Source organism: Ambystoma mexicanum, chromosome 4q, assembly GCF_040938575.1.
Source record: "Ambystoma mexicanum isolate Mex_15411 chromosome 4q, UKY_AmexF1_1, whole genome shotgun sequence".
Taxonomy (NCBI): Eukaryota; Metazoa; Chordata; class Amphibia; order Caudata; family Ambystomatidae; genus Ambystoma; species Ambystoma mexicanum.
Genome location: NC_090928.1, coordinates 952,063,877 through 952,080,265, shown reverse-complemented (window position 1 = coordinate 952,080,265; position 16,389 = coordinate 952,063,877). Strand labels below are relative to the sequence as shown.

The following is a 16,389-nucleotide window of genomic DNA, read 5'->3' as shown; positions in this document are numbered from 1 at the left end:
CCCTCTGAGGAGACCCCTCCCGGGACATGAGACCAAGACCTCCTTGATGATCCGAATAATAACCTTCGGGCAATTGGTTGTCATCAGAGCTTGTATACATCTGCAGGGGCCTCCTTGGGGACCCTATTAGCATAGTCAGGGACAACCTCACCGGCCTGGGAAAGAAATCAATGGGAGGCAGCAGCTCCTTCATCTTGCCTGACTCCTTTGGGAATGAGGCAACTATGGGCACCTGCAACCTGACAGGCTCATCCGCGGTGGTCGTTGACTGAGTTGCCGCAGCAGCCGGAGGCCATGGAGGCAAAGCCACCCGTGGGGTAGCCATTGTCTTGACCGTAGACACCACAGTAGTTGAAGGATCTCCCCTCAAAAAAGTAATAATGGTCGTCGACGGGATCGTTGATGAAGCTGGAGCATGCAAGGTGGTTGATGGAGTCGTGGTCGTTGACGGAGCTGTGGTCAGCATCCTGGAAGACAAAGTAGTAGTTGACGAAGCGGTCATCAACGGGGCTTTCGACAGCTCACCTGAAGACCTTTCCTTCGTAGCATTGTCCTTGGACAAAGATCGGTGCTTCAAAGGGGTCAAAGACTTCCTTGCAGAAGGCACCCGCCCAACAGGTAGGCTCTCCGTGGACGGAAATGGAGATGAGGAATGGGTCCTACCAGAACTAGGCGACCATAGCGGGTTCATCATCACAGTGTTTAGCCTTCTTTTGGATGCCCTGGGAAGGGGCATATTCAAAGGACCTCAGCCTCTTTTTATCAGTGGGAGCATGCTCGTTGGACCGGCCAGCCCTAGACGAGGCATGACTGCGCCCGGTGGCTGAGTCAGAGGCCTTTCCCTCTTTGGGCCACGCCACCAACCTTCGATAGTGCTCCTGCTTTGTCTTTGCTGGGAATCCGCAGCAAATCTCGCATCCGTCCTCGTTGTGGTCTGGATGTAGGCAACATAGGCACTTGAGGTGCCGATCCTTGGTGTAAACGTTCCTTAGTCCACATTTCGTGTACATTTTGAGAAGACTCCTCTTCTCCTCCGACATCATTGAGGTGTGAAGTAAGCCCAAGTCTGGGCCTTCAGAAACTCAAATTGAAGATCTGGCGATGAAAGTAGATCTTCGCCGTCAATGGGTCCCCGGTGTTGATAGTCAATCGGCGGTCGACGATGGAAAGATTTGGGGAAAATAAAAAATGTATTGGAAAAAAAAAATGAAAATTCTGCAAATACTCAAAGACCAAGACGAGAGGACTCCCAACACTGAAAGGTGTGGTAAAAGTCTGAAGATGGCCACCAGGGGAGGAGCTTAGGGAGACGACTGTCATAGGACAGTGATGGTTGGTTATATAGGGGAAATGCAGTTTTCAGGCTGGAGCAAAGCTGCTTTTCTTTTTTACTGAGGATTCCCAGCCTGACGACGGGGAATATTCATGAGCATGTGAATCCATGCCAAACCCCATGCTGGAGAATATGAGATTTCATGGATCCACCATAATAAAGAAGATTGACAAGATTTGAGGGACAGCCCACACTATTAAAGGAGGCAGTATAGCAGTAGAAGCCAGACATGGTAAGTAGTTTTTTCTGCACTTGGGGCAACTGCAAGGGATGAAAGAAGACACAAGGTTGTGTACCATCCATACTGTCCGATGCATAAAGATGGTATGCTAGCAGATAAAATGGCTAGAATGCTGATCCCAACGACAGACAGATGGGTAACTAAAATACAATATTCCTGACCTCCTCCATCAGTGTGCTACCACTTGTTTGTAACATACTTGGTCAAGGCTTTCCGATCATGCTTTTCTTTTATAAAGCATGAACGCTAAAAGTTATATTCACCTTTAAACCCCACTTTTTATGGAAAAGAGGTGGAAATGCATACTATGTTACCTAGATGAAAAAACAAAGTGCTCATTTTTTTCAAAATCAGCAAATAAGATGTAAGCATTTTTTAAAGGATGATACCGATGAAAAGCTACTGCAAACACATGAGACTTGTGCAATATTGCACTTCTCTCTGGTGCAACCACACCCCCTGTCTCATAACCGGCCTGTCTGCATTTTCATATTGTGCTGATGCGTAGTGAGGCAGCACGATACATACCCCTTACACTGCCCCGGGTTGGTGAGTACATTGTGACTGATGTCTGAAGAATGAGTGCAAACTACACTATTTTTAAAAAATATCCCAGTGCTAATATTTAGGTGTACTCAGGCTTCTGATGACCTTCACAAATGTGAACAAAAAGTCGTGCAAGGGTCTTCAGAGGGAATGGGAAAAAGCTGCTGAGCGTTTAGCGGAATGCAAAGGGTGGAAGAATTTGTGTACACTTAAGTTGTGTGCTTGGCCTTTTTTCAAAAGGCAAGAAATGTAAACACGCCCACAAGGTAGTTTGCTTGGGTCCGATACTCTCCTAGAGACTTTAGTGTTGGATAAACAGCTCCTCCAAGTGTTAAGAGACGGAAGAGGGAAACGACTAAGTGGGGACAGTCAGGTACGTCATTTGGGGGTTGCCAGGGGTAGCATTTGCTACCCCTGGCTCCCCCTCTGCTACCCCTAGACCTGTCCTTGCGATCCCTGGCCCACTGAACAAAGAGGCAGTGCCAAGAGCAGATATCTGTGTTGCACCTGGAACAGGAGGTTGTAAATGCAGCTAAATGTGCCACAGCCTTTTCACGTGGAATCTAAATCTCGTTAGCTGGAGAAACAACAGGGATGTAGGAAAAACCATGAAGCCCCAACACAAACAGGTTGGCAGTTCATTAGTGAAGAATGCCTGAATGGTTGGGTTCAAATGTGGGGCTGTCTGTGCAGCTCATACCCAGTACTGCAGCAACAGGAAAGGCATGGGGGCTAGGTCTAGCTAGCTGGGAATGGGTAAGAGCAGCCTGCAGTACTCAGTGACAGCACAGCATGAATGCAAATCTCACTCTTTTTTTCGCTGTCTGCTTTGCGCATCCAGTGAGCCACTGGTCCTGTGATGAGAGGGGTGTGCCCCAGTGGCTTCTGCCACCAATCCTTCCTGGGCACTGTGTGACCTGACCCAGATCTGCCAGACCTGCATCACAGGTACACTATAGATAGACACAAGGTGAGATAATTAATTTACATGAAGTTGCCTTCCTCCTTTGAAGTATACCATCTGTTGCTTCCTCAAACACAATATATACATTTGGAAGGCTAGCTCAGGGGTAACGCACTTGCTTTGGGAACAAGAGGATGGAGTACAACACGGGTTCTGTTCCCGTTTCAGTGCTTAGAACCTGGAGGAGGTTGGCAATAAGCAAGATGCAAAAGATCAAAGATAATAATAGAATTGGCCTTTTCTAGGGGTGTCGTGGAGCTGCTGCTTACAATCTAAAAAAAAAAATCAAAAACTTAAATTACTGTGACCTGCAACACATCCTTCCCCTCTATATGTCATCTAACAAAAAAAATGGTGGGTTACTTACCAAATATGCAAAACAGAAAGGAGATGGCAGGAAGGTTTCAAATCATTCATAACCACTGACACAGCTCTAGGCAACCCTCCAGAACATTAGGTTTCCGCTTGCCAAGCCACTACAGAAGGAGAAAGACCATATGCAAATCATGCTTGGTCCCACCCCCAAAAGGGGCAGTCCAACCCGAACTGCTAGGAGACATCCCTTCTGCACGAGACCACAAGCATCTCCAGACATGTTCCAGCCTCATTGGGCATCATGAGTGAGGAGTAGCCTAGGCTTGTAGGCTAAGTAGGCTTTTCTAGGGGTGATGTCGTGGAGCTGCTGCTTGCATTTTAAAATAAAAACCCTGAAATTACTGTGACCTGCAACACATCCTCCAATGCATCCCTTTTGTTTCTCATCCTACAAAAAGACATGTGGGTGAACTACCAAATACGCAAAACAGCAAGGTGATAGCTGGAAGGTTTAAAATCATTCATAACACTGGCACAACTCTGGGCAACCCTACAGACCATTGTGTTTCAGCCCTCCAAGCCACTACAGGAGGGGAACGACCATATGCAAATAAGGCTTGGTCCCACCCCAAAAGGGGCTGTCCAGCCCGAACTGCTATGTCACATCCCTTCTGCACGAGACCACAAGCATCCACAGACAGTTTTCAGCCTCATTTGGCGTCATCAGTGAGAAGTAGCTTAGGTCTGTAGGCTGCTGCTTATGTTTACATTTTAAATTTTTTTTTAAAAACTGCAATTACTGTGACCTGCAACAGATCCTTCCCCTCTATGTCCAATCGAACAACAAAACTGTGGGTTACTTACCAAATAAGCAAAACAGAAAAGTGATGGCTGCAAGGTTTCCAATCATCCATAACCACTGGCACAGCTCTGGGCAACCCTCCAGACCATCGTGTTTCTGACTGGAAACAGTAACTGACCAACACAAGTCCAATCTGTGGCCAGACACTTGGCAGGCACTGGACGTCTGCGCTTTGGTTTCAGGCCTCTTCGAGATGCTCTGTTTGTTTACAATTTAGCCCGAATGATGTACAATAGTCCAGGTTGTTGTGTTGGAGGTCTGCTTACATTCACAGTAATTTGGTAATATGGGCATAAACACACTGATGTTAATGCTACATATGGTGATCCATTCTTGTATGAAAGGTATATGAGTACCACTATGTGTGATAATAATGTCTTCTGTTATTTCAGAACTCTGAGAACTATGGGTGTGTAGCACTATATAAGAAACACATTATTATTATTATTGTTATAGCATATTACAGTGATATTGTAACCATATTTTTCTTAGTGTACTGAGGAACAATGCCATGTGATGTCACTTCCTGTTTTATCAAGGGGTGAAAGGTCATGTGGCATTGCTTCCAGTGATATCACTTGGGGTGGGGTCAAATGACATCACCCCTGTGATGTCATCAGAGGTCATGCGTCATGTGATGTCACTTCCACTACCCCTGGCTTTTTGGTCAAATGACATCCCTGGGGACAGTTGAAGAGGCACACTCTTAACAGAGCAGAGTGAAAGGAGACTCCACTACAAAAAGAAATATAAAGGACGAGTTTTTGGGGGCTGATCACAGGAATGCGGTGGCACTCCACATTGAAGGGTCTAACATGTCTTTGATGGCATTGGTCTTTAAGCACTTGAACTTGAACAACCACTCCAATTCCCTTAAACTGCTTGCTGTTTGAAGAGAAAAGCCCTTACAGAGAGTAGTTGAAGGTGCTACTGATAAATGGAGTGAGCGGAGGGCACAAACTTCAATAGTATCTAGAAAGAGGACTTTGTCTTACTCTTTGTAAAGTTCGCTTTCCTATTTTCAACTCAAAGGGACCAATTATCAGGTAATGAAAATAATGGCTGAAAGGAACAGCAAGTCAGGCTTTTGGAAGAGGTCTATTGGCCCCTTGTGACTAAAAGGATTATCCCTATAGAGGCAATGCACCCAGAGCATAATACAATAATACATGAGAAGCTACACAGGATAAACCCATGTAACTCCTCTATACATGTTCTTCATGGACACGTGTCTACAAAATCACATGCATAGTTAGCATTTGAGGTGTACAACCCGTAGGTTTGTAGCGATGAAGAATATGTGAAATATTCATCTTGCGATTCAACCTTTTTATGTTGGTGCACTGGAATCCATTGCACTATGGGTGACTATATACGGGAATGTGATCTGTGTGAAGATGTACTGCACACTAAGGTATGAGGAATAGAGAGGCTAGGGATCACTGACTCTCATAATCCAGTTGGATGCCAAGAACATTCTCTCTGCATGAAACAAAAACCAACCATAGAGGACAGTCTCTCAACAAAGCCATCATAAGTAAAAGGCCATCATTAATCATGCCACGCTAAAAAAACAGATAACTGGAAGTGGGAGGGGGTGTTTTTTATGGGTCAAAGTAGCACTTTACAAAGTTCCTACTGCAGTCGGAAACACATGCAGCAAACACTGGCAAACATCTGAAAAACTGATAGGGAAATGGAGAAACAGGAGCTTCAGCTCAGAGGGTCGCCATATTCAAAACGCTGATCCCAACATAGCAGACAGTTTTCTATACTTTTGGCCCGTGGAACAAAAGCACTAGTCAGCCCTAACTAACAGAAAATGTGCAACACCTGCAAAAGACCATGAAACCTGTCCATTTATATTGGAAGGATTTAGCTAGAGGTAATCTCGAACCACAAAGTGAATAAGGAATCAGATCCGTGAGTCAGACCCCTCATTGTGCCAATCAGTCATGGTATTCAAGAAGTTACAAACCGCCCAACTTCGTCCCAAAGCGTGGGTGGTGAGATTATGCGGAGAGCCAGACAAGGAAAAGGAATGGGCAGAATGCAAGTTGACCAAGCAAAGAGGATTAGGCTGTGAGAATAAGGTGAGAAGTAGTAGAGGTGCACATGTGTTTGGCAGGTCAAGAGGATGAAAAAGAGAAGTGAGGGATATGAGGATTTGGATAAACAAGGCTTCCGAGGAGAAGCCAGGTTAAGAGAAGAGGCTAGGTGGAGAAGCCTACAGACATTAGGCCAAACAATGGTGGGAGAGCAAAGCACAAGATCCCTAAAGGACAAAGTGGAAGTCATAGTCCACACCGTGGTAGGAGTTGTGTGGCCACCAGCCCAAATAAAGACATTTTGATAATGCTTGCAAAACCAGTTTGGTGGGAGTTATAGGGGGGGCATAAATCCTACCGACAAATGCCCAGTGGCAGGGAGGATGCGTTCCAGCCTTGGTTACCTAAAAAACATAGGTTTGCCACACAGATCTTTCGCAGGAAGACGTCACGAGGATAAAGCCTTATCCTTCCATCCAGAGCCAAGACATTGACTAAAACCACACCAAACATCTGGAGTTAGCCAGGGTAATATATACAGTGAGGACAAAGACCCAGCCACAATGAGAGAACACCATCATCCAGGGACACTCTAAACCTTGTGACGTAGTGACTTGGTGAACACTGGAATTATTGTTTGGCCTTAGATAGGGATGGAGTTTGGTCATTTAAATTAGACCCTTTCAATTGTCAACCATCACCCTTCCACTAGTCCACCTAGGCTTACCAGAGTTGCATTTCAATTCTGTAGACATTTCTCCAACCACCAGTGCTACACAATAGGGCATCCCTCAAGTTATTTGAACCTTTACTTGGGGGGGGAGGGGCATCCTCCAGCTTGTACAGGAGGACCCCTGGGGGTTAACCAGTCTATTGTGGGGCTGGAATTCATATTGGGGCTTATAACCAAGTAAGCCCTCTTTTGTTGTGTCTTTTACTTTCTTTCCTACCCTTGAAAACAGAAAAAAAAAAATCTTAAGATTCCATAATATACATGTCTGCATGTTGTGTTTCTCCCAACTCGTAACATAAAACCATATTCTTATCCAAGGAGTTACATTCTTATATCATTTACTACTCCACTACCTCATTGCTTTTGTACCTCTGACTCTAAAATAGAATTCATGAAGCTCTTTTTTGGTTACATGTGATTTAATAGAATATAAAATAACGAATGGCAAAAGTAACGAAACTGAAACAACTAATGCAATAAAATCGAATTGAATGGATGCCAATGTGAAGGTGAAAAAATAACGAATAAAACAACGAACGCCAACCATGACAAATTTCACAAAAGTATTTGGAATTGCTATTTAGCCAGCATTGTAGAAAACCCCAAAACAATTCAATGGAAGGCTTGCACAACAGTCCACGCCACACATTTAGCACAATTAATCTGACACTATAGAGCTTCATTAAACATTTGAGAAATAAACACTCATTTACAGAATTGCAGATTGCACAAGCGGTGTGATGTGAAAAAACAGGAAAACATAGAAAAAGAAAATAGAGATTCAGTGAGTTGATTAAAGGAAAGCGTGCTTAATTTTTAAAAGTTGGAAGCAATATGTTATCTACAAAGTGTGGCTTTTAACTTCAAGTACTAAACCAAAAAGCAACCTCTCAGCAACACTGGTCAAAGCAGTAATAATGCCATCAAGTAGGTTCAATACTTTCGTTTGCATAGGACATATAGAGTTTGTTAGAACAGCGCTATCTCACCTTCAATTTCCAGTGTAGGTGGAGTCCCCCAGGGAGCATGCATTTACTGATTACTTTTCAACCTGTATATCAAACCACTGTGTGACCTCTTGGTGGATCTCAATGTGTTTTTTAGAAACTACGCCGATGACACACAGTTGGTACTGGAACTGTCAGGAGACTATGACCTAGACTCCTTCTCCCTCCAAACCATCTATAACCACATTAAAACATGGATGACTCGGCATTGGGTGTGCTTTAACAGCAATAAAACCGAACTGCTTACCTTCGGTACTGCTCATGCCTGCTCCGAACTTGATTCTAGATATGTGTCTCTCCCCATCAACGACTGTCACATCCATTTCTCCAAGAAAGTAAAAACTTTGGCTTCCATCTTAACTCTGCCTTAGACTCCAACTCCCATGTCAACCAGACTGTTAAAAACGATCCCCATTACCTGTGACTACTTAGGAATCTACGTTCGTTCCTCTCTGAACCAAACTGTGCCATAGTTGCCCGTGCTACCATTCTGTCTAGGTTGGATTATGGTAATGCCCTTTTAATAGGGGCCCACCAAAGAAACACACAGGCTTTGCAGGTGATACAGAACGAGGCAGTGAGGATTGTTAAGGGGAAGGCTAGAAGAGAATATATCTCACACAGCCAACAAGAACTTCACTGGTTACCCATTGATGCACAACTAAAATTCAAAGTTGCAATGTAGTGCACAAGGCTTTATATGGCAACGTCCCCTGTTACATTAAAAACCATGTGACCATGTACAAACCTATAAGAACTTTGCGCTGTTTCACTTTAGCCATGGTTAGGACACCAGCCAACAAACTCGCCAGTAGCCTGGGAAAATCTTTTCCTGTCCAAGCTGCTAAGATTTGGAATTCTCTTCCTGGGGACCAAAGACTACAAAAAGATCTAAACTGCTTTCAACGACAACTGAAAACTTTATTATTTCACTGTGCATCCTCGCCACATTGCCTAGCCAACTATAACCCGAATGAAAGAAGTAATATGACTCACCAATGTAGACTTCAACGCTGCATCAAACCAAATCCAAACGAACGTCAACTGACCCAAAAAAAGCAGTTCCCAAAAAACCCCTGAAAAATAGGCATCCAGAAACATCAGAAAAACAAGTCATCCAATCTGTAGCAAAGTGCAAAAAACCATGCCCGATCACAAAAAACGGTTAAAGATCCAGGAGAGAATCCCGAAAAATCCACAAATAAAGTATCCATTGGCCTCCAAAAAAATTAAACCAGTAAAAATCCAGGAAAGTCCTCTAACACAACCAATCGCACCCGAAAAACTGAAGGAAATGGCATATAACAGTTTCCAGTTAAGGTACAATAAAAACGCCTATGAACGCGAGCGACACACAATGGACAAATATATTATTACAATTTGCATTTCATTTCCAAAATTAGAATTATATAACTATTTACAGGCAGTGAGCTTAACATGCATAATTTGTCATTAAATGTCAGTCGAATTCGTTATTTTTTTTAATTAGTTATTAAAGAAATTCGATCTTTAATATTAGTTATTAATGTATTAGTTCTTTTTTTATTCGATATAATCGCTGCAGACCTCTTTTTTTATATGAATAATTTGCCCCTTACCTCAACATTTGTTTAAGTATAGAAGCGGTAGACAGTTTTTCGAAACACATAATCTGAGATGATGGTTCAAGTCGGCAATGGTGGGAGGAAACGTGGCTGTAAATTAAAAAAAGGTCCCTGTGGACATATGAATCTAGCTTGCTGGGTTTGGAAACTGCAGCGCCACATTTGGTTACAGAGTTCTGCACCAGGAGCCTCAAATGACTAGGCTGTGTTGTATCTGTCGATGCTGGGGTAATGTAATGCCAAAATGTGATGGATGGATGGTTTTGAATCAATCATAACTACTGAGAATTCCACCATGCACTTTGCCATTGTGCTTTGTGCCAATAGAGAAGGCGACCAACCATAAGCATGTTCGTCTTGGATCCGCCCCCATAAGAAGCAGGACAGTTCAAAGTGTCACGCCATGTCCCCTCTGCACAGGAGGATAATCAACCATAGAGCAGATCGAGCAACCCCAGACCAGTTTTGGCATGGGTGTACCCAGATGTGTGTCCCTTGTTCCCTGTATCGGACAAATCAAGGAACAACTTATAGATGCGGCGCACCAAGTCAAAAACATGTTTCAGGATGCAGAGGGGACACAGCCATCTCAGGAGGATAGCGTACTATTCGGTTTTGGGAGGGGCAAGCTCAAGCTTTGACGTTCCAGTGGATCCTCCTGCCTCCACCCTGAGGACCAGACCCTGCTGCCTCTCCAGGCACCAGTTTACATATCATTCTTGTCAGAATCACTACTCTTTCAGGATCCATCTCTGACCCCACAAAAACATAGAAACAAATAAATACTTTTCTGCTGCTGCCCTTGGTCCCTTATTGAAATCATACACTGCTCTTGTGCGCACATACAGACACAAACACACACACTACAATGTCGTCATTCCAATCAGAGAGTACAGAAGTCCAGTGTACAAATTAGAACATTATGTTTCTCCGTTCTGCTGAGTCATTACAGAATCCATGTGAGATTACTTAAATGTTAAAACCCACTACGGCCCACCGGATCAGGTGTTATGGACCCGGGTCCCGAGTTAAAGGCCTGAGTGTAGCGATGGCATTTAACGAGGGTTCCTGGGCCGATAACACCAGTTCCGGCCTGCCGGAGAGGGCCTTAATGCAATTAGCACCCTGGGTTGCCAATCCCGTTATACCTGGTATGCTGGGAGCCTTGTATTTGGTTCAATGAAGGGGATGCCTCTAAATACTTCAGTAAGATGGCCGCCATGGATATAGATGGCAGGGCTCTATATGGAGCCCCTCTTCCATTTCCATGGCGTCCACAATGGACCAACATTCAGACGCTCCCAGGAGGGAGATTTCCACAGGAAAATCGGGAGGCATACATTTCCCCATGGCAATGCATTGGGGCTATAGTTATTTTAGGCGGGAGACAGTGAAAAATAGAAATATTTTTTACTGAAAAATTGCCAGTCTCCCGCCTAAATCGGGAGGGTTGGCATGTATGGGAAATAGAAAAAAGGGAAGGGACAGTGGGGGGAAGATGGCAGGTGGGGGAAGCAGCCATCAGGCAGCTTGGAACGTGGGCTTACATCGGGAGATTCAGCCCACTTTCCTTGCGCCTGATTGGCTGCCACCCGCGTGCCGGGTGGTAATATGCATTAGGTCAGCAAGAAAGGACAATATTGCTAGCCAGTCCTCATTGTTGTACGTGGAACTCGGCAGAGCACCTTAAAAGGAGGTACAACCATAAGGGCCTGAAGGAAATGGAACCACACAGGGAATGTGGGAGGAAGAGGAGGGGCTACTAGAGACCGGGACAGAATACTGTAGAGGGTAATAAAGAAGTTTATACCCATGCCGGGCTTCACCTCATTTCTGGGTCCAGGACCGAGCCATCCACAGATCCCATGCTCTGCCCCATGTATACAAGGGGGCCCAGTTTCAGAGGGTCGAACACTCAAATATGCCTCTTTGTGGCAGCACTGACATTGTCATCCGAAAAGAAAATCATGTTTTTGATGCAATTAGCTTCCTCCTTTATGTTTGCAACTTTATTTGCTTCACCTTCTGATTTGGTAAGTGGTTAAGCTGGTTGTTTTGGCCACACCTCCCAAAGATAAACAACCAATGCATAGTAACGGCAACGATATATGCAAAAATAGCAATGAATACATGTTTGGCTCATAGGTGGGGTAGAGGAAACAATGAGGACAGTCCAGTAGTCCCTTTTTGTAGTGGTAGGATAGGGGGTGGTGAGACACTGATAAGGAGAACACGCCTCCAAAAACCAAGTTGTGAGACTTCAGCAAACCTCAGCAGCAACACAAGTGACACAAGCAAACAACAGCATTGAATCCAGACGACATATGGAAGCCAGACTTTTAAGCTTGTAGCTGTACATGCAACCCATACCTATTTCAAACTAGCAAAATATGATTTAGAACTTGCAAAGAGCTACTTGGCAACCCTAAAGTCGATCCTTGTCTGTGCAACACTTTTGCTCCAGCTTTGCTACACCACAGTCGCTCATTGCAGTGGGATGTTGTGTTCCAGCTACCATGGAAGGTTCGGGCAAAATGAAAAGTACAGCAGTACTTTAATGCCATGTTGCAACTAAAGAGCATTTGGTTAGTGGTGCACAGGTATGTGACAGTCACAACTCCAGTACTTCATACAGCACAAATGGGATTGCCCTGCCTGGTGTAAAGACACAACCCAGTTACATTTTTGTGTGTTAGACCCCAGAAACTGACTATTACTAGCTCAACAATACACTCATGTTTATTTTGGTTGTTTCTGATTGGATAAACAAAGCAAAAACTATGAACTTCAACAGTAATGTCAAATAAATATGTAATATAGACATATAATACTTACAAATGTTACCTTTTGAATTTTTTGGATCCTTCTGTTCGGAGTCTAGACCTTGATATCCTCCATTTTCAAAGCACAGTTTCTTGTTAATGTAGAGAAAAAGAAGCACCATGAGCATAAGAAACAATGCAACTGCTGTCAGGAACCCAAGAGCTTCTGGAGAGACTGAAATAAAATGAAAAAAGTTGCACTGAAATATTTGTGTTATGAAATTACTATGAACAAGGATACAATTTCATTTTTTGTCTCCGTTCTCAAGAGGCGGTTGAGTGAGCGATCAATCTATAACTCCGATGCAGGGAGAAGGATTTGACTTTTAAAGAAAGTCATACCTTAATAATGCCAGGTTCGTTACAGTACATATGTAAGCTTGGCAATCTGAGGCACCACCTCCAGAAGCACAGTAATACCATAAATGAACATGTTCGGGTCTACGGGAGTTCCGCGAACCACCACCTCCCTTGTCATTGTGTGTATTATCAGCATGCCCTTTTTGCGCACATCCCAGGCGTGGAGAAAACTATACTGCGATCTGTAAATTATATAGTCCCTGCCCAGCAAATTAACAGGGGAGCTTTCAGAGTATAGTGAGGGAGCCCGCCCCACCTTCATGTCCAGCTCCTCAGTGTATGGAACCTTGGAAATATCCGCAGAGCATCCCTGGGTGTGGAGATGTTTTCCTGATAATGGGAAATTCCCTTCTATGATTCACGATTTCGTGGCACCTGGGTCCACCATAAATATGAACTGTTTTTCTCCTATCCCCACCCCCACCAAGGGTTCCTCTTCAGTGTGGATGGTCTTTGACAAGATGGACACACGAGTGCTTTCTGTGGGCTGTCCTAGTCAGGATATGTGTTTGTTCCGGGGAACGAGAAGGGTTTACCCCCATCACTGTTGCTCCTCCAAAGAGGGTTGTGGTCCTGCTTGGACCCTATTGACTGGGGCCATCCCATCCTGCTGTTGCTGCGGCGGATGCCGTACCTGTATATCAGATACTTGAGGCTGCTGATTATACGTTTGGTGTTGCCCTTGTGGATACCCTTGCTTCTGATACCCTTGACCCTGTTGCAAACGCCCTTGGGGCCCCGGGCCCTGCTGCTGTGGCCCATCATTGTACCCCATTGCGGTTCTACTCCTGCACTCCCTTGCAAAGTGCCCCCTTGAACAATTCCAACATTGTGATGGTTCATACTCACCCCCTCTGGTGCCAAATCCTCCTCCTTTTGCTCCTCAGAAGCCCCCTCTTCCTCTCTGCGTTACTCCCTGTTGCCACTTTTGCCCCCACCCCACTGTCCTTGTCTCCCTTCGCCCCCTTGTCCCCCTTCACAACTTGTTGGGTGCTCATCCCCTCCACCTGTACAGGCGTCGACACAGGTGCTTGACCAACAACTTTTGCCAATTTCTTTTCTACCAATTTCGCTTCCCCCACCTCACGCCTTTATTTATTTATTTATTGTTTGCTTGTTAGGCGCTTATACAGCAAATACATGTTGTTTCAAAACGCCCACAGGGCAACAGGAAGGGAACATGGGATTGCAGTACAATGAAAATATACAAGAAATACAATGGGGGGAAGGGACGGCCAAACCTACTATGCCTTGTGAATATTTAGAATGTGCAAGTGCAGCAAGGGAGAGGGCAGTGGGGTAGGTGCTGGGGTGTCCATGTTCGAGGGTGAGCCACATATGAAGTGCAAGGTATGGTAAATGCTATATGGCCAGGAGCCACGTTGGGTGGAAAACTTTGAGTCTCCAGTGCAGAGGGTGTTCCGAGGCAATTGCTGAGGGTAGAGAGAAGCTGGGGAGATTGGGTGTGAGTGGTCAGGGTCTCCAAGGATGCATAAGGGTCAAAAACACCAATCACAGCAACTGTGAGATTAGCAGAGGAAGGAAGAAGGGAAGGAGGAGGAAAAGAGGAAAGTCTTGAGGTGCTTACGGAACTTAAGAAGGTCCTGCTCAAGATGCACAGGGAGGGGGAGGCTGTTCCATAGGAGGGATTCAGCTGGGAAAGGTGAAGCCTCCTGCTCTCTGTTTAGCAAAACGCTTTACACACAACAAGTTGGTGGCAGAGGAACGTAGAGGTCTGAAGGAGAGTATTTTGTAAGCAAGAGTTGCAAATAGTGTGGTCCCTGGCCCCAGACAGCCTTGTGGATGATGCAGAGGGATTATAATTTGATCCGTGCAGCGACCGGGAACCAGTGGAGACATTTTAGGGCAGGAGAGATGCGGCCCCTGGGCTTAAGGCCAAGGATAAGTCTTGCTGCTCTATTATGGATTAGCTGAAGGCGCAGAAGAATGGAAGAAGGTAGGTTGAGGAGGAAGCTGTTGCAATAGTCAAGCCCAGAATGAACCAGGGTTTAGGAGACATTGAGCCTACTTTGGGCTGTTTCCCTCTTCCAATGCTTGATCCTTTTGCAATGGTGCACTATTATACCCTGTATCTCCGGCCACCTCTTTACTTCGATACCCACAATCTTATCTAGTGTCTTCTGCATTTCCTTTGGCAAGGCCTGCTTTGCAATAAAATAGAAAAATGGTATTGAATGATCCCACCGTCCTCCTGTTTCAGCTCTCTATATCTCTTGGACTTTAAGAATAAATGTAGCTGGATCCTCATCATCGCCCCTTGTACACTGTATCAGGGACTGTAAATCAGGGGTATCTGGGAATGCCCTATGTAGCGCATCCCACACCTGTGCTCTAATTCCGTTGAATGGTGATCCATCATGTGCATTGGCCCCAGGGTTTATTCCCATATACCCAGCTTTAACCCACACATCCACAGCCTGGTCCCCAATTATAGCAACCATCAAGCTCTTGATGTCCCCTATTGCTAGTAAAGGATTGTGCATTGAACAAGCCCGTGCACTACACAGACATGCAGTGGTGGTATCCAGAGCAGCTGAGTGCCTTCATGGTCGCAGGGATGAGGATTTAGCGGGAGGCCTCCACATTGTGGGGGGCCATCTGCAGTGGTACAGCGGCAGGTCGGACCGCTGCAGCGAAGAGAGGAGATCTCCCCATCCCATGGACACCAGAATTGGAACCGAGCCAGCCACCCAGAGGGCCTAGGAGGAGAGATGAGAGGGCACAGACCGGTCTGGGGGGCCCAGCTACAGGAGATACTGCTGAAACCAAGATAAGACTCTGAACCCCTTGATACTACAGAGTCTGGGTGGTCTGGGCCACCTGGGAGCAGTCTGCCATGAACCTGCGTGCCCTTGGGCATATGGAAGAGCCGGAGGAGAGATCCAGTATGGCCATAAGCACGCCAAACTCTGGGGGACCCGAGGGGCTGGAGAGACTCCTCGCACACACTGGGACAGGGCCAGACTGTGGCGGGGGCTGGCCCAAAGTGAGGGGTGAGGGGGTACCCTATCCGGAGGAACAGCGTCTGGTGGCAACCGTGCAGCCCCTGTGGAGGGGCTAGAAGAGCCTCAATGGATCCAGGGAAGCGAGTAGGGGACCTCTAACCCTGGTCTCAGTCCCTGAAAATAAGCGGCCCGGGCCCTGTGCAGATCTATTTGGATGTCAAAAGCCACAATAAATCCCACAGTCTTCCGACAAAAGGGACCCTCTAGGCACCCTTCCCACCCTATGGGGTCCTTGAGAAACCAGAGTAAACACAAAATTTGGGAAGAGGATGGCGGGGTCAGGAGAACCCGTTGCAGCGACAGCAGGGGAGGCCCTTTCACAGTAAGACCTACACAATGACCTCAAAGACTTACAATCTTCCCTGACAAAAGCCTTTCAGGACCAGTTACAGCTGATGCACTTAGATCTCAACTCAACGTTGGCTGAGATGAAAATAGAAGTGAGCCATCTGGGTGAAAGAAAGGACCTCCTAGAAAGGGACCAACAAGAGGCTGAAATGGACTCCAGGGAGAACAGTGAAGAAATTG

General features: G+C 45.6%; 1 protein-coding gene across 3 annotated transcripts in view; it reads right to left on the bottom strand.

The window, feature by feature from the left end:
• The window catches only part of SYT14 (synaptotagmin 14), a 1,343,600-nt gene that overhangs the window by 772,625 nt on the left and 554,586 nt on the right, over positions 1-16,389 (bottom strand). For 2 of the 3 annotated variants that reach the window (XM_069608509.1, XM_069608511.1), the window contains exon 3: positions 12,489-12,650. In XM_069608509.1, coding sequence (XP_069464610.1) covers positions 12,489-12,650 — 162 coding nt within the window. The remainder of the gene's footprint in view (positions 1-12,488; positions 12,651-16,389) is intronic. The other variant, XM_069608510.1, reaches the window with a different exon arrangement.